The 27,271-nt window shown below is 40.9% G+C and overlaps 1 protein-coding gene across 1 annotated transcript; it reads left to right on the top strand.

Annotated features, from left to right (window-relative positions):
- Positions 1-2,184: 2,184 nt before the first annotated feature.
- Positions 2,185-25,982, top strand: LOC307143655 (tRNA modification GTPase GTPBP3, mitochondrial-like; the record flags this gene model as incomplete). The annotated part of the gene is made up of 6 exons (XM_079845383.1): positions 2,185-2,232; positions 6,459-6,531; positions 9,244-9,387; positions 19,262-19,427; positions 22,004-22,336; positions 25,652-25,982. 6 exons carry the CDS (start codon positions 2,185-2,187, stop codon positions 25,881-25,883), a joined length of 996 nt encoding a protein of 331 aa, XP_079701509.1. The 3' UTR covers positions 25,884-25,982.
- Positions 25,983-27,271: the final 1,289 nt, after the last annotated feature.

Raw genomic sequence — 27,271 nt, 5'->3', positions numbered from 1 at the left:
CCATAAATAGTCCGTGAAACGCCCACAAGTTAATATTCATCGATTGCGAAATCATGGCAAACACAGAGAGGAATTCAAAAAAACGTAACTTCACTCAATGTGAAGTAGAAATTATTCTATTATAATTTAAATTATCCTTTTTGGCATTACTAATTGAGGTGCAAAAGGTTGCAGACGCCGTAAATGCTGAAGCATCACAACCTCAGACCGTGGCCGAAAAAAAAAAAGAAATGGTCGGACATCAAAGTCGAGGCAAAAAAGCGTAGCTGACCCCTCTTGATGAGAGACTTGCGGCAATTATTGGGGAATCCCTATTAATCCCCATCCCTATTATCTACGTGGAAATGGGAAAATTCAGTGCAAATGTAATTTCTTGCAGTTTTCTGAATGGCTGAGACATACGTCACATGTTATTTTATCAAAAATAAAACAAACTAAAGGCATTTGCATGAATACCATGATTCCGTAGCTGATGAAGAAATTTTTACTATGAAAACAACTTTCCCCAGTGGCCAATTAATACATCTATCTATCTATTTATCTATCCTAATTATTTATCTGTCTGTCTATCTTGCATCTATATCTGCTCCGCCAGACGGACACATTGACGAGAATATCAGTTTTGTACATAATTTGGTTCTGTTTACCATATTATTTATGAGGATGAATTGCATAACATGCCAATATTATTGCAGAACATATTTCACTTTTTTTTTTTGCATTTCTGTTGTAATTTTCGTTTGATTTTGTTTGTTTTACACTGCAGATCGATCAAACGGGTGTTCGTGTCGGCTGTTAATAAGACTTGCTTTGTGAAGTCTTCATGTTATTTATGAGAGGCAGTTTTGCCATTTCTTTTACACAACGGTCTACAGTTTCACACACTTTCACGTGTTTCTTCATCTGCCGACGGTGTCGCCATTTCTCATTTCACCCGGTTTTGTGCGTCCGCCTGGGTCAGAGCTTGCGTGAAGGACCGCACATTTTCCCGTCAAGTTTGCTTTTTATAAATACCAATTATTGCGTAGAGAGCGGCGTACGCCTTCTTTTGTGCGTACGCAACGTTTATAAATGAGGCCCCTGGGCATTTGTGACAGACGTTCAGATCTTCTCACGTCCATTGAAGCACAATCTTCCCAAATTATTCTGGATAACGTCACGTTTTGAATAGTGATCGACCGATATTGATTTTTTTAGAACCGATACCGATAATTTTAGTTTTTATGTGCCCGATAACCGATATACAAAACCGATATTTATTTACTGTCGTTCTTGAACTGAACAAACCATTTTATTTATAACAATCACTCCCTCCTTGCATAGAAAACAAAACAAATCTTATTTATACACCAATAAAAAGAGAGTAAAACATAAAGTGCACTGTTGCCAAACTGTTTTTGTTTAAAAAATTAAATCTTCGATTAGGTGGAAAAAAAAGGGTAAAATAAATAAAGCACATAAAAGTAATTCTAACCAATTAAAAAACAAAAACAAACAATCTAAACCACCTGGAAAAAAATTGCATTGCTGTTTAATGTAGCGTAATATTCCCCATCTCTCAGCATATGCCCCATCTGCCCTGTTTCGGTTGTTTTCATAAATGGCTCCGAAATGTAATAATTAATTTTAAACTACAGTTTTAGTAGATTTATAAACTGTTTAATAGGTTAAAGAGTGAAGGATAATGTTAAATAACTGAATAATATTCTCTGGAATATTGGAATATAACAAACAAAACATTTGCATTTCTCAAACGGTATGTTAAGTTATATCAGAATTATTAATGTTTTAGTCATTCTAGATGATGAAATATCTGCTGATAAACTGATGTTTATCTCTGCATTTACACAGAACTACTCAAACTGCGATCGTTCGCGGAGATAATACATAATATCCATAGAGTTGTTTACTTCAATGTTTATTAGCGAATTAATGTTTATATAATTAATTCCGGTGTTTTAAACAAGTGAATCTTGTTGAAGTTACATATGCGGTGGCCATGGAGCATTTCCTGAGCATCAATCCGCAGCGCGAACAGCAAATTTACTAGCTAGATTTCAGGCATTTATGTAACATCTAATTTGTGTATTAATGACTTATGTTAAATAGAGTTTACTAATTACTGCAAAGCAGGCGAGTGTACTTTACCTGGTCACGCCGTTGTCTCGCCTCAGATGCGCTGTAATGGCGATCACAATTCTCAAAACACCCACAAGATGGCGCTGTTTATCGGTAAAGCTGATATTACAAAACCGATATCCGATTATGGTAAATTGCTTAAATATCAGGGAAAATATCAGTAAATCGATATATCAATCACTGTCAATCACTAGTCTTGAACTTATGGAGCTCATGCAGCCATTTTTATTAAAACAGAACCGCCACATACTAAGACTCTCTGATATTCATGGAAGGACTTTTCACATAAATTATGCATTATGAAACAATTAATCCTCGTCAAATCTGATTGGCTGAGCAGCTTTCCAAGATTGGTACAGTGGTGTCAAGTAAAGCCCAATTTATACTTCTGCGGCGAGTGTATGGCGTAGCTATGCCGTTAGCTGTGTGTTGCACGTAGCTGTGTACTCGAGACAGTCTTAAAGGGATAGTTCCCCCAAAAACAAAATTATGTTGATCTGCTCACCCCCAGGGCGTCAGAGATGTAGGTGTGTTTGTTTCTTCAGTAGAACACAAATGCAGATGTTTAACTCCAGTGTGATAGTCGTATAATGATGTCAACGGGGATATTTTAGAGTATGAGAGCAATGAGAGTAAAAACACACAGATACCGGTATACGAATCCTTATTAAACCTGCGGCCCGTGGACACACACTGATGTCTGAAGACACCAAACCATCGGTTTCTGCGAGAAACCCAACAGTATTTGTTATTTTTTTACCTCTTATCAGACAAATGTCATTTAGTGTTCCCAGCGCCATAACTTCCGGTGAATAAGGTCAAAATACTGGCGCGATCATAGATATATACGTAGATGCCTCATTCGACCGATCCACAGGCACTAATGAGGAATCTATGTATATATCTATGATCGCGCCGGTATTTTGACCTTATTCGCTGGAAGTGATGGCGCGGGGTCAGCTGATGCAGAGCCATAGGACAAGATGAAATACATTTTTAAATATTGGATATTTTTCTTACACAAACGCATCGATTCTGCGATTCGTAGGCGGCCTGGACACCGCCTGCATGTGTAATTGCACATTGACGCGGACAACAACGCAGAAGTATAAATCAACCTTTAGTCACTGAATCTTTCACTCAATCATTTTGTTCAAGGAACAAAACAGACAAAGAAACTGAATATTATCTCTAAAATTTACACTACGGTTCAAAACTGAGGTCTTATCAATATTGAAAACAGTATTTTCTGCTTAAAGGAACACGTCACTATTTTTGGGACTATTTTCAACTGCTGAATATGGAAACTCTTTGGTCATTTTTGAGTGAGATGCTAACGTTCTAATCAGATTCAATGATCTATGCTAAGCTATGCTAACAGTGCTAGCGGCAGACCCGGAGATCGGCTCAAAACGGTCAAACTCAACTGTTTAACTCTAGGGGAGTCAAAGAATGAGCCTTTTTGGGTAAACCATGTTACATTTTTTATGAGTTTTCGATGACTAGACCAGATGAAAAGAACAGCATTTATTTGAAATATAATTTTTTGGAACAATAAACATCACTTCTGATCAAACGAATGCATCCTTGATGAATAAAAGTATTAATTTCTCACCAAAAATTATTTAAAAAAAAAAACGTACTTACCCCAAACTTGTTACGCAGGATCCAAATGCAGCTTTAATGAAAGGGTAATCCACAATCATAGTCAACATTTCAGGCAAGGTCAAAACACAGGTGGGCAATCCAAACCAACAAAGCAGGGGGAAAAGGGTCAACTGGAAAACAGGCACGAAATCCAAGGAACAAAGAGACATGAAACCTGGGAAAACGCTCAGAAATGCAGTGTAACACTAAACAAGACTTCCCCAGGAACATGGTTTATATAGGCAAGGTAATGAGGTAAATGAGACACAGGTGTAAACAATGAGTGCTGATGAGTCCGGGCAAAGGATTGTGGGTAATGTAGTCTTTTTTCTTTTCTTTTTTTATTGATGCTCAAAACAATACACGTTGTAACAAAAAAAACAACAGAATACGGACAAAACAAAACAAAACAAATACATTACAAAGTTGCATCAAGCTGCAATGGCTCGGTCCAAAACCTCTGGGAGAAGGGGAGAGAAAAAAAAAGGAAAAAAAAGGAGACTGAGAACAAAAGAAAAACCAAGAGAAAGAGAATAGAAATAGAGTTGTAGTAGAAGTAGTAATCATAATAGTAACAATAATAATAAAAAACAATAGTAATAGTAGTAGTGGTAGTAACAACAATAATATTCATGATAATATTAGTAATAGTAGTGGTAACATTTCTAATTTATAATAACAATAATAGTATTAATAATAATAATAATATTCATGATAATAATAAGAGTGATTGTGGTAGAAACATTTGTAATGTATTACAACCCCAAATCAGAAAAAGTTGGGACAGTATGGAAAACGCAAATAAAAAAAAAAGAAGTGATTTCTAAATTTACTTTGACTTGTATTTCATTGCAGACAATATGAACACAAAATATTTCATGTTTTGTCTGGTCAACTTCATGTCGTTTGTAAATATGCATCCTTTCCTGTCATTCAGACCTGCAACACATTTAGAAAAAAGTTGGGGCAGTAAAGCATTTACCACTTTGTAATGTTGCCATTCCTTTTCACAACACTTAAAAGACGTTTAGGGACTGAAGACACCAAGTGATGAAGTGTTTCAGGTGTAATTTTGTCTTAAGGTGGGCAACAGTTCGGGGTCTTCCACACATTCTCTATTGGAGACAGGTCGGGACTGAGGCAGGCCAGTCAAGTACCCGAACCCTCTTCCTCCACAGCCAGGACTGCAGAATGTGTGCAGAATGTGCTTTTGCATTGTCTTGTTGAAATATGCATGGACGTCCCTGGAAAAGATGTCTTCTTGAAGGCAGCATATTATGCTCCAAAATCTCTATGTACTTTTCAGCATTAATGGAGCCTTCACAGAAGTGCAAGTTACCTTTGCCAAGGGCACTGACACAACCCCATACCATGACAGACCCTGTCTTTTGGACTTGTTGCTGGTAACAGTCTAGATGATCATTTTCTTCTTTGGTCCGGAGCACACAGCGTCCATTCCTCCCAAAAAATACCTGAAATACTGCTTCATCTGAGCACAGTACACGTTTCCACTGTGTGATGGTCCATCCCAGATGCCTCAGAGCCCAGAGAAGTCGACGGCGCTTCTGGACACTGTTAACATAGGCTTCCTTTTGGCACAGTACAGTTTTAACTGGCATTTGTGGATGTAACTACGTATTGTGGTACTTGACAAAGGTTTGCCAAAGTAGTCCTGAGCCCATGTGGTGATATCGCTTCTAGATGATGACGATTCTTGATGCAGTGCCGCCTGAGGGATCGGAGATCACGGTTGTTCAGCTTAGGCTTGCGCCCTTGTCCTTTACACACTGAAATTCCTCCAGATTCCTTGAATCTTTTAATTATGTTATGCACTGTTGAATGTGAAATATCCAAATCTCTTCCTATCTTTCTTTGAGGAACATTGTTTTTAAACATTTCAATAATTTTCTCACGTATTTGTTGGCAAACTGGCGATCCTCGGCCCATCTTTGCTCCTAAAGGATTAGACCTTTCTTGGATGCTGCTTTTGTACCAAATCATAATTACAATCACCTGTTGACATCACCTGTTTCAAATCACATCATTATTTAACCATTTTACCTCATTACTAGCCCTAAATTGCTCCTGTCCCAACTTTTTTTGAAATGTGTTGCAGGTCTGAATGACAGGAAAGGATGCATATTTACAAATGACATGAAGTTGACCAGACAAAACATGAAATATTTTGTGTTCATATTGTCTGCAATGAAATACAAATCAAAGTAAATTTTGAAATCACTTCTTTTTTTTTTTTTGCGTTTTCCATACTTTCCCAACTTTTTCTGATTTGGGGTTGTATAATAATAATATTAATAATAGTATTAATATAAGTAATAATAATAATAATAATAGTAGTGGTGGTAGTTACAACAATAATGTTCATAATAATAATAAGAGTAGTTAAGTAGTAGTGATAACATTAGTAATTCATAATAATAGTAATAGTAATAATAATAGTAACAATAACAATAATAATTATACATTTAGACTATTCAAAAAGTTTGATGTGGATACTATTCTAATGTTGTCTTTGATGGAATGACATAATCACGGGCACTCTCAACATCAACTTTGTTAAATATCTAGCGAGTTTATTGAACTAGCATTAGTAAACCTACATTCTGTGGAATTACGACTAAGTTGTTGTGTGTGTGTGTGTGTTTTTAATTTAGTGCTTGGCGCATGTTGAGGCATTCATCGACTTCAGTGAGGATGAACTCATAGAGGACGGGATCTTACATGACGGTACGTCTCCTGTAATGGATGGATCAAAACACTGATTCATTTCCAGAATGTTTTGTGAGACTTTCCTGTTGGTGTTGACCTCAGAGAAACCCTAGCAGGTGTTGAGACCAGGGATCAAAGCACTGAGAGACAGTCGTAGAAGCCCCTGCCATCGTTTGTCCAACGTTACTCAGATGTTTTAAGTGTACATTCGGGTCTTTTTCGATGGGGAATTGAGGGATTTCATTGTGCGTCAAGGAACAAACCTGTCACACTTCCTCTGAGAGTTACACACGGGCTGTAAAGCCACTGATAGAGGTCATGAAAAATAGTCTTTCCCCTCCACTGACACACTTCTAGTGCTCTGTGAGTTTGTACATGTTCAGAACAAATTATGCTCTATTCCTGTCCTTTAAAGTTAAAGCCCTAAGGTTAATTTAAAGGGATACACTCACCTAAAGGATTATTAGGAACACACACTAATACTGTGTTTGACCCCCTTTCGCCTTCAGAACTGCCTTAATTCTACGTGGCATTGATTCAAAAAGGTGCTGAAAGCATTCTTTAGAAATGTTGGCCCATATTGATAGGAGAGCATCTTGCAGTTGATGGAGATTTGTGGGATGCACATCCAGGGCACGAAGCTCCCGTTCCACCACATCCCAAAGATGCTCTATTGGGTTGAGATCTGGAGACTGTGGGGCCATTTTAGTCCAGTGAACTCATTGTCATGTTCAAGAAACCAGTTTGAAATGATTGGAGCTTTGTGACGGTGCATTATCCTGCTGGAAGTAGCCATCAGAGGATGGGGACATGGTGCTCATAAAGGGATGGACATGGGCAGAAACAATGCTCAGGTAGGCCGTGGCATTTAAACCATGCCCAATTGGCACTAAGGGGCCTAAAGTGTGCCAAGAAAACATCCCCCACACCATTACACCACCACCACCAGCCTGCACAGTGGGAACAAGGCATGATGGATCCATGTTCTCATTCTGTTTACGCCAAATTCTGACTCTACCATCTGAATGTCTCAACAGAAATCCAGACTCATCAGACCAGGCAACAGTCTTCAACTGTCCAATTTTGGTGAGCTGGTGCAAATTGTCGCCTCTTTTTCCTCTTTGTAGTGGAGATGAGTGGTACCCGGTGGGGTCTTCTGCTGTTGTAGCCCATCCGCCTCAAGGTTGTGTGTGTTGTGGCTTCACAAATGCTTTGCTGCATACCTCGGTTGTAACGAGTGGTTATTTCAGTCAAAGTTGCTCTTCTATCAGCTTGAATCAGTCGGCCCATTCTCCTCTGACCTCTAGCATCAACAAGGCATTTTCTCCCACAGGACTGCCGCACACTGGATGCTTTTCCCTTTTCACACCATTCTTTGTAAACCCTAGAAATGGTTGTGTGTGAAAATCCCAGTAACTGAGCAGATTGTGAAATACTCAGACCGGCCCGTCTGGCACCAACAACCATGCCACGCTCAAAATTGCTTAAATCTCCTTTCTTTCCCATTCCGACATTCAGTGTGGAGTTCAGGAGATTGTCTTGACCAGGACCACACCCCTAAATGCATTGAAGCACTCACCTAAAGGATTATTAGGAACACCTGTTCGATTTCTCATTAATGCAATTATCTAATCAACCAATCACATGGCAGTTGCTTCAATGCATTTAGGGGTGTGGTCCTGGTCAAGACAATCTCCTGAACTCCAAACTGAAAATACAAATAGGAAAAAGAGGCTACAACAGCAGAAGACCCCACCGGGTACCACTCATCTCCACTACAAAGAGGAAAAAGAGGCAACAATTTGCACCAGCTCACCAAAATTGGACAGTTAAACACTGTAAAAATGTTGCCTGGTCTGATGAGTCTGGATTTCTGTTGAGAGATTCAGATGGTAGAGTCAGAATTTGGCGTAAACAGAATGAGAACATGGATCCATCATGCCTTGTTCCCACTGTGCAGGCTGGTGGTGGTGGTGTAATGGTGTGGGGGATGTTTTCTTGGCACACTTTAGGCCCTTAGTGCCAATTGGGCATGGTTTAAATGCCACGGCCTACCTGAGCATTGTTTCTGCCCATGTCCATCCCTTTATGAGCACCATGTGCCCATCCTCTGATGGCTACTTCCAGCAGGATAATGCACCGTCACAAAGCTCCAATCATTTCAAATTGGTTTCTTGAACATGACAATGAGTTCACTGGACTAAAATGGCCCCACAGTCACCAGATCTCAACCCAATAGAGCATCTTTGGGATGTGGTGGAACGGGAGCTTCGTGCCCTGGATGTGCATCCCACAAATCTCCATCAACTGCAAGATGCTCTCCTATCAATATGGCCAACATTTCTAAAGAATGCTTTCAGCACCTTGTTGAATCAATGCCACGTAGAATTAAAGCAGTTCTGAAGGAGAAAGGGGGTCAAACACAGTATTAGTGTGTGTTCCTAATAATCCTTTAGGTGAGTGTATATCACCCAAAAATGAAAATTCTCTCATCGTTTACTCACCCTCAAGTTGTTCCAAACTTTTAATAACTTAACTTTTAATAACTTAACGTTTAACTTTTAAAAAGTTTATTTGTTCTGCTGAACACAACAACCATTGACTAGGATAGTATTGGTTCCCTACTATGGTAGTCAATGGTTGCTCTATCTGCTTGGTTACAGACATTCTTCTAAATATCTTCTTAGTTATTTCTCAACCCTGATGCATTGAGTGTTTTGTCTGCTGCAGTGGACACAGCTGTTCGGGAGCTGCTGACCGATATGGAAAATCATCTCTCAGATCAGCGGAGAGGAGAGCGATTGCGAAGCGGCGTTCAGGTGGTCATCGCTGGAAGCACCAACGCGGGCAAGAGCAGCCTGCTCAACATGCTCAGTAAGATCAGGCACACACGTGTCGAATCTGACATGCCAAATATAAGTATCAGACTAAAGTCCAGGCAGACTCGGGTTTAGCTTCAGGACCCAGATTGTACATCTGATGTGTGTGATGACCAACCGCAGCATATTCTCATACAAAAGTTAAAAATCCATAAAATCACACACGGAAATGTACCAGTCAAAAGTTTGGACACACCTTCTGCATTGTACATTAATACTGAAGACTTCCAAACTATGAAATAACACCTGTGGAATTATGATAATGTGCTTTAGACCATCAGTTGTCTTGTTTATTGTTTATTGTTAAAAGGATCCAAATTAGCTGTCACCAAAGTGAGACAAGCTAGTCTTCCTGGGGTCAAAAACAAAACAATCACATAACAATGATAATCTAAAAGCAGTAAAACATTATAAACATCAAGAATTATTCAGAATAAATTATTACAGTATTACATTCTTACAGAAAAAATGTCCATTCCCTATTCACAATTTTAAATAGTGCATTCTCAGATGGTACCTGAAAGAGATTTTGCTATTAATTTTACGTATATTCAGTGGGCAATTATTCCAATAATTGATGGCACGATAAATTACTGTTCTCTTTAAAGCATTTGATTTTGGGCATGGTAACATCATCTCAGCTGACCTAGTCAAATAAGAGTAAACCTGATCACACCTAACCATTTGATTATATTAAACAACGTGTAGAAAAGAAAAGAAAAATGTAATTGTGTTGAAAACCAGCCTTTTCTCCACTATTAAAGGGTTAGTTCACCCAAAAATGAAAATTCTGTCATTAATGACTGACCCTCATGTCATTCGACACCCATCAGACCTCCGTTCATCTTCGGAACAGAAATGAAGATATTTTAGTTGAAATCTGATGGCTCAGAAAGGCCTCCATTGGCTCAATGGCACGGTTCACTCTCAAGACCCTTAAAAGACACTAAAGACGTTGTTACAAAGTCCATCTCACTACAGCGGCTCTACAATAACTTTATGAATCAGCGAGAATAGATTTTGTGCGCAAAAACCCCTAAATAATGACTTCCATAGTGATGACGATTTCAAAACAAGGCATCATGAAGCTTCAGAGTGTTATGAATCAGTGAGTCGATTCAGCGGTTCAGAGCGTTATGAATCAGTGAGTCGATTCAGCGGTTCAGAGCGTTATGAATCAGTGAGTCGATTCAGCGGTTCAGAGTGTTATGAATCAGTGAGTCGATTCAGCGGTTTGAATCGCCAAATTTCAGCAGTTTGGCCTTACGGGTGTCGAACAACATGAGGGTAAGTAATTAATGACAGAATATTCATTTTTGGGTGAACTAACCCTTTAACCATGAGAGTCGATGGTGCGTACAGATAGTGTTTGTCTATTTTGGGCAGTTTGTAATTTCTTTAGTTGACCTTTAGATGCAGACGACCACACAGGGGCACAATAATCCAGGTGACATAAAATTAAAGATTTATCCATCTGTCCCACTATGTGTGAAGGGAAATAAGAAAGACATTTCCTCACCCTAGAGATCCCACAACCCATCTTCTTCACTATGCTGTCAATATGTCCCGCCCATAACCGCTGACTATCTATTATTGTGCCCAGTAATTTTACTTTATCTACCTGTTCTATAGGTTCCCCAGACAAGATCAAACTCATCTTTGGTGCAGATGACAGTTTATGACTTGATCCCAAGATAATTGATTTGGTTTTCGAGATGTTCAGCACCAACTTATTTCGTTTTATCCAATCAAAAACCATAGCTGATAAAACATTGTCCAGTTCACTGGCAGGTTTAGCAGCATAATACAATGTGGAATCATCAGCATACATTTACAGTTACAATTACAATTGCTTTACACAAAACTGATGGTAAATCATTTGTGAAGATGGCGTATAAAAGTGGTCCCAGGCAAGACCAAGACCTTAGAGTGAGACCAGCTGCCCCTATAATAAACCCGTTGTGTCCTACTTATGAGATAACTCTCCATAAATTGGATGGCTGTTGAAATTAAATCCATAGCATTTTAGTTTACCAACAAGTAGATTGTGATCTATGACATCAACTAAAACCAAGTAATACTGCACCAGTCATCTGTAACTTATCCATTTCCTTGAGCCAGTCATCTGTCATTGCTGTAAGGGCGGAACAAGTTGAATGGTTATGTCTATAAGCATGTTGGAAATCTGTGTTCAAGCCATTACATTCAAAGTATTCCTGTATTTGTGAGGAAACTATTCTCTCCATCAGCTTATTAAAGGGTTAGTTCACCCAAAAATGAAAATTCTGTCATTAATGACTTACCCTCATGTCGTTCGACACCCGTCAGACCTCCGTTCATCTTCAGACACAAATGAAGATATTTTAGTGTAAAGCTGATGCTCTGAAAGGCCTCCATTGGCTCAACTTTACACTCTCAAGACCCTTAAAAGACACTAAAGACTAAAGTTACAAAGTCCATCTCACTACAGCGGCTCTACAATGACTTTATGAATCGGCGACAATAGTTTTTGGGTAAGTACTTAATGACAGAATTTTCATTTTTGGGTGAACTAACCCTTTAAGAACTGGGAGAATAGTGATAGGTCTACTGAGTGCTAGTCTGCCAGCTTTAGCTTTTCCAGATATTGGGAAAAACAGCATGTATTTAATATTTGACATAAGGGACCACAAACATATTCAGCTGCCAGACGTGATGACTAACAGACAGCAGACAAACGGCACCTGTCACTCAAAGTGGCCACGCCCTTAATTATGCAGAACTTTAAGGCTTTATATAATGTAAAGGAATGAGTTATAAAAACATTCCCCCCTCTCACAGTCGTCATGAAGGGCAACATTAGCCGTACAGACCAAAAGCACAGTTTGTCCCAGACTGTAAACATGTGTTCTTCTGCTGTAAAGTTGGCCATTTTAACATGAGCTCAATGAGATTCTGCTCCTTCTGGAAACACGAGGAATGGACATTTAGATCAGCGAAAAACTGTCCTTTGGTCTAATGAAGATTTGAGGTTTGTCTTTGTGTTCCTGAATGTGTGTGAAGCGTGAAGGAGGAGGAGAATTAACCAGCATGGCTACCACAGCATTTTGCAGAGACATCTGGTTTGAGAATGATTATATAAGAGGGTTATATAAGAGCTATTTGTCCCAGAAGGAGAGTGGACCTGACCTCCACAATCACCCGATCTAAATCCACTTGAGTTGGACCAGAGAGCGAAGGAAACGCAGCCAATAAGTCTCAACACCTTGGGAAACCTTCCAGGTGACTGTCATCATTTCAATGTCTTCATAGTTGAACATTATGACCGCTGAATAACAGATGATCTGTTAGTGGGTGGGATATATTAAGCAGCAAGTGAACATTTTGTCCTCAGAGTTGATGTGTTAGAAGCAGGAAAAATGGCCAAGCGTAAGGATTTGATTATTACGCAGGAATGAGAGTATAGTTCCTGCCATATCGGCCTAGAACATCACAACTTCTCATTTTCCGTCGGTCTTAGCACACGATGGAACTACAGAAGAGTCGAGTTTTAAACTGGAGAAATATGGAAACTCTTTTGAGCGAGATGCTAACGGTCTAATCAGATTCAATGATCTATGCTAAGCTATGCTAACAGTGCTACCGCCAGACCCGGAGATCGGCTAAAAATGGTCAAACTCAACTGTTTAACTCTAGAGGAGTCAGAGAATGAGCCCAAAAATAGTGGCGTGTTCCTTTAAGAGATTATATTAGCTTTGACTAGGGTTGGGTACCGAAATCCGGTTCCAATATGGCACCGGTGCTTATATAACCGGTATGTACCGGACCGAATCAGAACGCAGATTTCGGTTCCTCATTTCGGTGCCAAAATTCAAACGTGCTTTCGCGCTTTGGCTGAGCCAGAGACAGACGCTCAGCGCTCGTCACATCACAACTCATGACAACTATTCAGTGTTTTCAACCACATCTCATGACAACTATTTAGTGTTTTCAACCACATCTCATGACAACTATTTAGTGTTTTCAACCACATCTCATGACAACTATTTAGTGTTTTCAACCACATCTCATGACAACTATTCAGAGTTTTCAACCACATCTCATGACAACTATTTAGTGTTTTCAACCACATCTCATGACAACTATTCAGTGTTTTCAACCACAACTCATGACAACTATTCAGTGTTTTCAACCACATCATGTTTATTTCAGGTTTCAGACATTTAAATGCTCATAAGTAGGCAACTAGCAAAACACACACTGATGTCTATGGAAGCGGCAATGACAATCCTTTCAGACGGTTATAATTTGACTAATGTTACGTGTTTTATTCACATCAGACACATGCACATTATATAGTAACTCTATAGTTTACTCTATTCTTCCTCCAGTTCACTGGTCACTTACTTTCATGTATTTCGTGAGACGAGAATGAACTCAAGTGTTGTAAATCTGACAGATCCGATTCTGAGGCGCAAACTAACATGGCGTCGCCCATTGCGCTTTATAGATCAACTAACACACATTCACTCACACATTTGAACATCAGATAGTTCGTGACACAGTTAAGACGTTTGTGAATATTTTGAATAAAAAGAAAAAATGAAATAAACCCGATACAGCTGAGCTGTCAGCGCTATTGCGGCTGCTGTGTGTCATGTGAGAAACATGACGCGTCGCCATGGAAACATTAAGGCGATGCGTTTTAAAATATTTAGCCAGAGAATATGATCATATTTCAAAATAAAGCTGAAGCTGGAAGCTGGTTAGTAGCAGAGCAAGAATACAGACGACTGCTGTTATTACTGTAACTGTTATTTAGAGTTATATTAGGCTTGTTGTAGTTGGCTTAGGTGGCTTAGGTTTTACTGTGAATTTGTAAATAAGTCAATTATAATTTGAAAATAAGTAAATTGTGTTTTGTATTTATTTATATTCATACATTTAAGTATACATTAAACTTTTAATAAATGGTTCAATTTAAATAAAAAATAAATAAATAAAAAGCCATTTAATGTTATCCACCTCGTTTTGTGGCCTTTAAAAAAAAAAAAGTATCGGTTCAGGCACCGTTTAGGCACCGGAACCGTTTTAAAAGTATCGGTTTGGCACCGGAATCGAAAAAACCCCAAACGATACCCAACCCTAGCTTTGACAGACTTTTAAAAATACATTTAGGCTTTTAAAAACATGTTTCATGGATCCTACAGCAACTCTTAACGGCCCTCTTTAGACTTGATTTTTTTAAGTTATAAGAAGAATATTTTCTGCTGTTCTACTGTTGTTTGTACTTTCATCTGTTACACTAAAAGCAAGATTTCTCTTGTATAAGAATATCTGGTTAAACACATTTTAGGGGCAAAAGTGTCCTATTGTCCTATGACAGAAGGTTAACGGTTGCACATGATAAATGCACATATTATCATGCACACTCATAAAATGGCACCCGTACGACCTTTAATGACGTTTATCTCTGACCTCTGACCCCTCCAGTAGCAGAGGGGGATGTTTGGATATCGCCACACTTCCTGCCAGAATTACCCCTCATCCATCAGGCCTGTTATTGTCTACGGTCCAGCTTGCAGCTGTGGTGTACTGGAGATTTAATTAAGCAATTTGTTAAATTTGCGTAAAAGCTGAAAACTAAATTTAACATGTTATGCATTTGAAGAATTGAGTAAATGCAGATTTTAAGATTTTATTAAAGTTGATAAACTCTTTAAGGAAGTTGACACAAAGAGCTGTTGAGTGAGACTGGCCTCTTCCTTCCAGTGGACATATGGAGATGTACTTTAACACTAAACTATACCAACAATAGAAGACGTTTCAGAAGCATTTCTTCAAACTTTCTTCCGCTTAGAGAAACTGCTTTAGAGCCGGTTATTGTGTTGATTTATCTGCAGTTATTTTAGTTCAGCGCTGAGCAGCGAAAAACAAAAGACAAAGAGAGTTGCTAAAAGTGTTTTATTTATCGACAGAACATGACGCATGACGTTACAGTGCCTTGCTAATAAGAGAAACGCTTTTAAGTTTTGAAACATCAGCTTGTAACATTTAAACTGTGGTTATCTCTAATAAGGACAATGCACAGATATCAGATTCTTCAGCAGATGATCTAAATGATGTATGACCTTCACTTTTAATGCAAATATTTTAATGCATGAAATATTGATGTGATTATGCTGTATATAAAAATACCGTAATGTTCAGTATTACGCAGGGGCGCCGCTAATGCACACCGAACGCGAATAGAGCGTCAAAATGGCGTATAATTGGACGCTTGAACATTTTGAATCCATTGGCGTGTCCACAGTGAATTGGACGCTTGTATAAATCGAGCGTTTGAAGTGAAATAGACGCACGTTTAAGGCGCCTTTACATTGAAATCACTCGCTCCAGACGCTCTATTCACGTTTGGTGTGAACGCAGCATAAGGGGGGAAATGCTACTGTACTTGTTGTAGCCCTTAAGAAAAGGTATTTAAGTTTAAATATTATAATGTTATTTTGTTTGTCTATCTATTTTGATTATGAAAAGTGAACAGCGTGAGTGAGAAAGCACACGTCATCAGATGCTCAATGCCAGGAGACATGGAGTGGGCCAGACATGATTGTGGCCACTTCATTAAGTTTTATATCTTAATTTTAATCAATGTTTCATCAACTAATTGGGGCATTCTGGGTTGAGCGAGCGGAGCTTAATTGGTCAGTATTATTAAATTGCAGACAGATTTTGTATAGCTTGGTGTGGTAGAGGCCAAACATCATATTCTCTCACGCTTACCAGCGAGCTGTATAAGCACATTTGTCTTACTTAAGATGAAGAATAGCCATAACTTTGTTCACACCACAGCATCTGGATTGGAGTAACATAGTAAAGTTAGGGTCATTGTATAACTGTGTATACATGCATCATACAAATAAATAATTTATATACTGCTGTATTACATAAAAAAATAAGAATTGTCCATTTTGATATCATGATGACTTAAAGATGAAAGATATGTCCACATAGTCATTTTATAAATTGTTCATTTTGGAAATTGTTGCCTGTTCACATTTATGATCATTATACTCTATATCACCAGAAGTGTTGTGCCGCCCCTTCACACACACATGAGCTTCCCATTCTCAATCCGTAGGGTTTAATATGCAGCTCTAATAGCTTCAGCTCTTCTTTCCTCAAGGTTTAGGAGTGTGTTTATGGGGATTCTTCTAGAAGCGCATTTGTGATGTTGGACGAGAAGGCCTGGCTCTCAGTCTCTGCTCTAATTCATCCCAAAGCTGTTCTATCGGGTTGAGGTCAGGACTCCAGTTCCTCCACACCAAACTCCTCATCCATGTCTTTATGGAGACGCTTTGAGCACTGGAGCAGTCATGCTGGGACAGGAAGGGGCCGTCCCCAAACTGTTCCCACAAAGTCGGGAGCATGAAATTGTCCAAAATGTCTTGCATTGAGAGTTCCTTTCACTGGAACTAACCCCTGAAAAACAACCCCACCCCATAATCCCCCCTTCACCAAACATTACACATGGCACAATGCAGTCAGGCAAATCCTGTTCTCCTGGCAACCGCCAAACCCAGACTCGTCAGACAGAGAAGCGTGATTGGTCACTCAGAGAACACGTCTCCACTGCTCTAGAGTCCAGTGGTGGCACACTTTACCCACACTTTGCATTGCACTTGGTGATGTAAGGCTTGGATGAGCTGCTCGGCCATGGAAACCCATTCCATGAAGCTCTACACACTGTTCTTGAGCTCATCTGAAGGCCACAGAAGTTTGGAGGTCTGGAGTTCTTGACTCTGCAGAAAGTTGGCCACTTCTGTGACCCTCAGCATGTGCTGACCCCGCTCTGTGACCCTCAGCATGAGCTGACCCCGCTCTGTGGCCCTCAGCATGAGCTGACCCCGCTCTGTGACCCTCAGCATGAGCTGACCCCGCTCTGTGACCCTCAGCATGAGCTGACCCCGCTCTGTGGCCCTCAGCATGAGCTGACCCCGCTCTGTGACCCTCAGCATGAGCTGACCCCGCTCTGTGGCCCTCAGCATGAGCTGACCCCGCTCTGTGACCCTCAGCATGAGCTGACCCCGCTCTGTGACCCTCAGCATGAGCTGACCCCGCTCTGTGGCCCTCAGCATGAGCTGACCCCGCTCTGTGGCCCTCAGCATGAGCTGACCCCGCTCTGTGACCCTCAGCATGAGCTGACCCCGCTCTGTGGCCCTCAGCATGCGCTGACCCCGCTCTGTGACCCTCAGCATGCGCTGACCCCGCTCTGTGACCCTCAGCATGCGCTGACCCCGCTCTGTGACCCTCAGCATGCGCTGACCCCGCTCTGTGACCCTCAGCATGAGCTGACCCCGCTCTGTGGCCCTCAGCATGAGCTGACCCCGCTCTGTGACCCTCAGCATGAGCTGACCCCGCTCTGTGACCCTCAGCATGAGCTGACCCCGCTCTGTGGCCCTCAGCATGCGCTGACCCCGCTCTGTGACCCTCAGCATGCGCTGACCCCGCTCTGTGACCCTCAGCATGCGCTGACCCCGCTCTGTGACCCTCAGCATGCGCTGACCCCGCTCTGTGACCCTCAGCATGCGCTGACCCCGCTCTGTGACCCTCAGCATGCGCTGACCCCGCTCTGTGACCCTCATCATGCGCTGACCCCGCTCTGTGACCCTCAGCATGGGCTGACCCCGCTCTGTGACCCTCAGCATGGGCTGACCCCGCTCTGTGACCCTCAGCATGGGCTGACCCCGCTCTGTGACCCTCAGCATGCGCTGACCCCGCTCTGTGACCCTCAGCATGAGCTGACCCCGCTCTGTGACCCTCAGCATGGGCTGACCCCGCTCTGTGACCCTCATCATGCGCTGACCCCGCTCTGTGACCCTCAGCATGGGCTGACCCCGCTCTGTGACCCTCAGCATGAGCTGACCCCGCTCTGTGACCCTCAGCATGGGCTGACCCCGCTCTGTGACCCTCATCATGCGCTGACCCCGCTCTGTGACCCTCAGCATGGGCTGACCCCGCTCTGTGACCCTCAGCATGCGCTGACCCCGCTCTGTGACCCTCAGCATGAGCTGACCCCGCTCTGTGACCCTCAGCATGGGCTGACCCCGCTCTGTGACCCTCAGCATGAGCTGACCCCGCTCTGTGACCCTCAGCATGAGCTGACCCCGCTCTGTGACCCTCAGCATGCGCTGACCCCGCTCTGTGACCCTCAGCATGAGCTGACCCCGCTCTGTGACCCTCAGCATGAGCTGACCCCGCTCTGTGACCCTCAGCATGCGCTGACCCCGCTCTTTGTGGCTGACTTGCTGTTGTTCCCAATGGCTTTCACTTTGTTATAATCCCACTAACAGTTGAGTGTCGAATATTGAGTATAATATTTGGCCTTATTGCACAGGTGTCCACCGATCACGGCCCCACGCTTGAGTTCTCTGAGCTCCTGAGAGCGGCCCATTCTCTCACTAATGTGTGTAGAAGCGAACACACACACACACACACACACACTCCTGAGAGCAGCCCATTCTCTCACTAATGTGTGTAGAAGCGTCTGCAGGCCTAGAGCCGGAGTTATACATAACTTGTCCTTGGGTTATCTCATCTAAAAAGTTCTATATGTTCCTGCCCATGCATTATTTGCCTTTCTAACACTGGTCTGTTAGATATTACGTTTCTACAGGATATGAACTTTGTGTTGTTTTTGTGTACCTGCAATCACCGCATTTAAATATAGTTGGGTTTCTTGGGTTTTCTTGAAGTCTTGTGAATACCCTCTGCCCTCCATCCTGAGAAATGAAGGACTTCTGAGAAGTTCCAGATCAGAACGCCTCACTTCTTTGTTCTCCTCATTAGTTTGTGAACTACATTCCCTCTCTCTCTCTCTCTCTCTGTAGCTCAGCGTCCGGCTGCCATAGTGTCTCCCACAGCTGGAACCACCAGAGACGTGGTGGAGGTCCGGCTGGACCTCGGGGGCTATCCTGTGCTCCTGAGTGACACCGCTGGGCTTCGGGTCAGCACCGATGCAGTGGAGCAGGAGGGGGTGCGGCGCGCCCGTCTGCGGTGGGTATTTACGGACACGGGTGGGAAAATCAAGCTAAAATAAACACTGAGGCATTTTTATGTAAACAATCCAAAGTGATAAATATCTCCATCCTAAAAATGGCCTGTAGGGGGGAAATATCTCTCAAGATTGTGTGCCACTGATTGTGCCTCGTGAGGGGAAATGATCTGTTTATTCACAGACTCAGATAAACATCGGAGATTAGTTGTGTTTTGTTGCATTGCAATTTAGTGGTTACTTAGTCTAAGAATTAGCTATTTATTATTTAACAAAATATAAAAACACTTTTCAAGAAGTTTGATAGGCTTAATACTGTAGATGATGTCCAAATCGACCTTGAGGAAAACATATTTACACTTTTTTTTTTTGCATATTAACTTAGATTTGTTTGCAGCTATGCATTCTCAAGTAAACAACACACTGAATTATTCCAAACCTTTAACTAATTGTGTAGAATTGTAGACAAAAATTGAGACCTTTAGATCAGAAAACAACATATTAATCATTGTTAGTTATTGTATTTAATCCATAAAGTATTGCTGTATTATGTTTATTCATTTTCTTGTCACATGAATGTTTAGCTTTTTAAATAGTTTTTTAAGCAATAGATGATGTCCAAATCGACCTAGAGGAAAACTGACTTAAAATTAGGGATAGATAATCCATCATTTTACAGATGTTTACACTTTTTGCCCTTTTTTTTTGCATATTAACTTGCAGCTATGTATTCTCAAGTAAACAACACACTACATCAATCAAAAGTTTGGAATAAGAATAATTATTAATAATTATTCCAGACCTTTAACTAATTGTGTATAATTGTAGACAAATCCCCAATTTTTTTTTGAAAATTGAGACCTTTAGATCAGAAAACAACATATTAATCATTATTAGTTATTGTATTTAATCCATAAAGTATTGCTGTATTATGTTTATTCATTTTCTTGTCACATAAATGTTTAGTTTTTTAAAAACACAGGAAAAATAGACCTATCAATTAGAGACAATTATTATATGAGAAATAAAGTTAATTCTATAAAAAAAGGTCCAGCATAAATTGTTTGTCTAAAAAAGTGTGTGGTGACTTAGTCTAAGAATTAGCTATTTATTATTTATCAAAATGTCAAAACACTTCAAGAAGTTTGTTAGGCTTAACACTGTAGATGATGTCCAAATCGACCTTGAGGAAAACTGACTAAAATTAGGGATAGATAATCCATCATTTTACCGATATTTACACTTTTTTTTTGCATATTAACTTAGATTTTTTGCAGCTATGCATTCTCAAGTAAACAACACACTGAATTATTCCAAACCTTTAACTAATTGTGTAGAATTGTAGACAAATCCCAAAACAATTTTTTGGAAAATTGAGACCTTTAGATCAGAAAGCAACATATTAATCATTGTTAGTTATTGTATTTAATCCATAAAGTATTGCTGTAAACAGTTTTTTAAAAACACAGGAAAACTAGACCTATCAATTAGAGACAATTATAATATGAGAAATAAAGTTAATTCTTTAAAAAGGTCCAGCATAAATTGTTTGTCTAAAAAAAGTGTGTGGTGACTTAGTCTAAGAATGAGCTACTTATTATCTAACAAAATATCAAAACACAAAAGATAGCGCTTAACGCAATTGATGATGTCCAAATCGACCTCGAGGAAAACTGACTAAAATTAGGGATAGATAATCCATAATTGTACCGATATTTACACTTTTTGCCCTTTTTTTTGCATATTAACATGCAGCTATGCATTCGCAAGTAAACAACACACTACATCAATCAAAAGTTTGGAATAAGAATGAGGATGAATTATTCCAAACCTTTAACTAATTGTGTAGAATTGTAGACAAATCCCAAAACAAAAAATTTGAAAATGGAGACCTTTAGATCAGAAAACAACATATTAATCATTATTAGGGGCCAAGCACCGAAGGCATGCCGAGTCGACTGATATCCAATTTTAACATATCGGCCATTTTGACTGTCGGACATTTTGAATTATGTGCTAAAATGCTGTATTTTATGAACACATGAACGGATTGTTATGAAACTCGGTATGGGTCATCAGCTCGATGCCCTGAAGGAGCCTGAGAAGTTTCGAAACAGTGCCACCTAGTGGATTTCTTAAAACTTTGGGTGTGGTTGACTAATTTTCACGAGACTCATCTCCCTTTGACTCCTGAATCCTTGCTGAGTCCAACAATACCAGACTTGCCAAGTTTCGGCGTATGGTTTGTGTAGCGTTGTAATTTAGCGCTTATAAAACGTTAGCTGATATCTTGGAAACTGCTAGTCCGAAAAAGGAAAAATAGACCTACAAATTAGAGACAGTTATTATATGAGAAATAAAGTTAATTCTATAAAAAGGTCCAGCATAAATTGTTTATCTAATAATCTCTGCACACTGGGCCTGTTCCCGGTGTGTGTTGTGGTGAATGGCTGTGATTTAATAGCGAGATGGCATTGACAGGAAGTGGCCACTTTGTTTCTACGAGGTCAAAGGTTGTAAGATGCTGCCCAGGCTCAGGAAACAGGCTTGAGGAATGAGCTTCCTCTGCTGCCCACAGGGTGAAGGAGGCCGATCTGTGTCTGGTGGTGGTGGACTTGACGCTGCTTCCCTCAGATCCGCAGCTCCTGCCCGTCTTCCTCAGCGAACACTTGAAGAGCATCCTGGAGCGCTCCTCTCTAGAGCCGGACTGTATCCTGGAGCGCTCCTTTCTAGAGCAGGACTACATCCTGGTCCTCAACAAGAGCGACCTCATCTCGGCGGAGCACCGGCGCAGCATCCAGGCCTCCCTCGGCCGCTCAGCTGATGCTCCTCCTGCCTGTTTCCTGTCCTGCCACACCGGCGACGGCCTGGAGGATCTGCTGACCTCATTACAACACACACTAAAGACTCTGTGAGTGACACTGCTCAACACAGAAACCTGTTCTACAGACAGACAGATGGACAGACAGACAGACAGATAGATGGATAGATAGATAGACGGATGGATAGATAGACGGATGGACAGACAGATAGATTGATGGATAGATGGACAGACGGACAGACAGACAGACAGATAGATAGATAGAAAGATGGATAGATAGACGGATGGACAGACAGACAGATAGATGGATAGATAGACGGACGGACGGACAGACAGATAGATGGATAGATAGACGGACAGATAGATAGATGGATAGATGGACCGACGGACAGACAGATTGATAGATGGATAGATAGACGGACAGACAGATGGATAGATGGACCGACGGACAGACAGATAGATAGATAGATGGATAGATAGACGGATGGACGGATGGACAGACAGATAGATAGATGGACAGACAGATAGATGGATAGATAGATAGACGGATGGACAGATGGATAGATAGACGGATGGACAGACAGATAGATTGATGATAGATGGACAGACGGACAGACAGACAGATAGATAGATAGATGGATAGATAGACGGATGGACAGACAGACAGATAGATGGATAGATAGACAGACGGACGGACAGACAGACAGATAGATAGATGGATAGATAGATAGACGGACAGATAGATAGATGGATAGATGGACCGACGGACAGACAGATAGATAGATGGATAGATAGACGGACAGACAGACAGATAGATGGATAGATGGACCGACGGACAGACAGATAGATAGATGGATAGATAGACGGACAGACAGATAGATGGATAGATGGGCCGACAGACAGACAGATAGATAGATGGATAGATAGACGGATGGACAGACAGATGGATAGATAGACGGATAGATGGACGGACGGACTGACGGACAGACAGACAGATAGATGGATAGATAGACGGACAGACAGACAGATAGATAGATGGATAGATGGACCGACGGAAAGACAGACAGATAGATGGATAGATAGACGGACAGATAGATGGACCGACGGACAGACAGACAGATAGATGGATAGATAGACGGATGGACAGACAGATGGATAGATGGATAGATAGACGGATGGACAGACAGACAGATAGATGGATAGATGGACAGACGGACGGACTGACGGACAGACAGACAGATAGATAGATAGATAGATAGATAGACGGATGGACAGACAGACAGATAGATGGACAGACGGACGGACAGACAGACAGACAGACAGATAGATAGATGGATAGATAGATGGATAGATGGACCGACGGACAGACAGACAGATAGATGGATAGATAGATGGACCGACAGACAGACAGATAGATGGATAGATAGACGGACGGACAGACAGATAGATAGATGGATAGATGGACCGACGGACAGACAGACAGATAGATAGACGGATGGACAGACAGACAGATAGATGGATAGATGGACAGACAGACAGATAGATAGATAGATAGATAGATAGATAGATAGATAGATAGATAGATAGATAGATAGATAGACGGATGGACAGACAGACAGATAGATGAATAGATAGACGGATGGACAGACAGACAGATACAACCCCAAATCAGAAAAAGTTGGGACAGTATGGAAAACGCAAAAAAAAAAAAAAAAAGTGATTTCTAAATTTACTTTGACTTGTATTTCATTGCAGACAATATGAACACAAAATATTTCATGTTTTGTCTGGTCAACTTCATGTCATTTGTAAATATGCATCCTTTCCTGTCATTCAGACCTGCAACACATTTCAAAAAAAGTTGGGACAGGAGCAATTTAGGGCTGGTAAGTGTAAAGGTAAAATGGGCTGAGGTAAAATGGTTAAATAATGATGTGATTTGAAACAGGTGATGTCAACAGGTGATTGTAATTATGATTTGGTACAAAAGCATCTTCCAAGAAAGGTCTAATCCTTTAGGAGCAAAGATGGGCCGAGGATCACCAGTTTGCCAACAAATACGTGAGAAAATTATTGAAATGTTTAAAAACAATGTTCCTCAAAGAAAGATAGGAAGAGATTTGGATATTTCACATTCAACAGTGCATAACATAATTAAAAGATTCAAGGAATCTGTAGGAATTTCAGTGCGTAAAGGACAAGGGCGCAAGCCTAAGCTGAACAACCGTGATCTCCGATCCCTCAGGCGGCACTGCATCAAGAATCGTCATCATCTAGAAGCCATATCACCACATGGGCTCAGGACTACTTTGGCAAACCTTTGTCAAGTACCACAATACGCAGTTACATCCACAAATGCCAGTTAAAACTGTACTGTGGCAAAAGGAAGCCCTATGTTAACAGTGTCCAGAAGCGCCGTCGACTTCTCTGGGCTCGAGGCATCTGGGATGGACCATCACACAGTGGAAACGTGTACTGTGCTCAGATGAAGCAGTATTTCAGGTATTTTTTGGGAGGAATGGACGCTGTGTGCTCCGGACCAAAGAAGAAAAGGATCATCTAGACTGTTACCAGCAACAAGTCCAGAAGCCAGGGTCTGTCATGGTATGGGGTTGAGTCAGTGCCCTTGGCAAAGGTAACTTGCACTTCTGTGAAGGCTCCATTAATGCTGAAAAGTACATAGAGATTTTGGAGCATAATATGCTGCCTTCAAGAAGACATCTTTTCCAGGGACGTCCATGCATATTTCAACAAGACAATGCAAAAGCACATTCTGCACACATTCTGCAGTCCTGGCTGCGGAGGAAGAGGGTTCGGGTACTTGACTGGCCTGCCTCAGTCCCGACCTGTCTCCAATAGAGAATGTGTGGAAGAGCCCGAACTGTTGCCCACCTTAAGACTTGTTTGCAGGAAGAATGGGACAAAATGACACCTGAAACACTTCATCACTTGGTGTCTTCAGTCCCTAAACGTCTTTTAAGTGTTGTGAAAAGGAATGGCAACATTACAAAATGGTAAATGCTTTACTGTCCCAACTTTTTTTGAAATGTGTTGCAGGTCTGAATGACAGGAAAGGATGCATATTTACAAATGACATGAAGTTGACCAGACAAAACATGAAATATTTTGTGTTCATATTGTCTGCAATGAAATACAAGTCAAAGTAAATTTTGAAATCACTTCTTTTTTTTTTATTTGCGTTTTCCATACTGTCCCAACTTTTTCTGATTTGGGGTTGTAGATGGATAGATAGATGGACCGACCGACGGACATAAAGATAGAGACTGTTAATAGTGTAAATACTGTAATCTCTGACAGTCACTGAGTGTCATCTCTCTCTCTCTCTCTCTCTCTCTCTGTCTCTCTCTCTCTCTCTCTCTCTGTCTCTCTCTGTGTGTGCTGAAGGTGCGGTGACCCACTGATGGGCAGCCCGAGCCTGACTCAGACCCGACACCGGACTCTCCTGCAGAAGAGTGTGGAGGCTCTCCATCAGTTCCATCAGTTCAGGGACCTGGACCTGGTTCTGGCGGCGGAAGGGCTTCGTCTGGCCCTCTCCAGCCTGGGCCGCATCACTGGGAGAGTCGGCCCGGAGGAAATATTAGACACCATCTTCAGAGACTTTTGTATTGGGAAATAGAATAAGTAGAATAAAACAATAGAGGTGTAAATGGGCTGACAAGAAAGATGTTTATCATTTATCATTTGTAATTCTAAAATAAAAACCTGAATCAAACGTTTAGAGAACGGATTATTTTCCAGGGCATGCACACACTAGTGTTCGATCTTTATTAAAAGGAATTCATACTTTTATTCAGCAAGTAATAATAATAAATTGATCAAAAGTGATGGTAAAAATATTCATGACAGTATTAAGCCAGCCAAGGCTCATGTGACACTGAATACTGGAGTAATGATGCTTTAACATCACAGGGATAAATTCACTTCAGAATATATTCTAATAGAAAACTGGAAGATTGTTTCCGCCAATGAATACAAATAAAAACGGTAATTGGGACTTTTATCTCACAATTCAGAATTGTCGCAGTTACGAGTTTTAAAGTCTGAATTGTGTGATATCAACTTGCATTTCTGAGTTTTTTTGCACTTTATTTTACAGTATTTAAAAGTGTTACCATAACTCGCAATTGCAAGTTTATATAGTGGGCCAAAAAGTATTTAGTCAGCCACCAGTTGTGCAAGTTCTCCCACTTAAAAACATGAGAGAGGCCTGTAATCTTCATCATAGGGACACTTCAACTATGAGAGACAGAATGAGAAAAAAAATCCAGAAAATCACATTGTCTGATTTTTAAAGAATTTATTTGCAAATGATGGTGGAAAATAAGTATTTGGTCAAGATTTCTGTCTCTCTCAGACCTGTAACTTCTTCTTTAAGAGGCTCCTCTGTCGTCCACTCGTTTCCTGTATTAATGGCCCCTGTTTGAACTGGTTATCAGTATAAAAGACACCTGTCCACAACCTCGAAAAGTCAGACTCCAAACTCCACTATGGCCAAGACCAAAGAGCTGTCAAAGGACACCAGAAACTAAACTGTAGACCTGCACCAGGCTGGGAATCTGAATCTGCAATAGGTAAAGCAGCTCGGTGTGAAGAAATCAACTGTGGAGCAATTATTAGAAGATGGAAGACATACAAGACCACTGATAATCTCCCTCGATCTGGGGCTCCACGCAAGATCTCACCCCGTGGGCAGGGGCGCAACTACCCAGTGCCAGAGGGGTATGCAGAGACAATTTTGGAACCCAATACATATATATATATATAATTATTATTATTATTAACAATGTTAACAAATAAAAAAGTCACAAATTGACAAACATTAACATTATGATCGGATTCCAATAAAGAAACGAAAAGAAAGAAAATAATCTGAATTTTTATAACGATCCCAAGTAGGAACCGGTTCTCGATGCCCAATAATGTCGCTACCACACATTCTAGAGCGCTCTTTAGTTCCTACTAAATTGTAACATGGCACCTTTTCACTTGCCCATTTATCTAATG

This window comes from Gobio gobio, assembly GCF_949357685.1.
Source record: "Gobio gobio genome assembly, chromosome: 19".
Taxonomy (NCBI): Eukaryota; Metazoa; Chordata; class Actinopteri; order Cypriniformes; family Gobionidae; genus Gobio; species Gobio gobio.
Note: the sequence above shows the minus strand (reverse complement) of the source record. Positions and strands in the feature narration are given on the sequence as shown.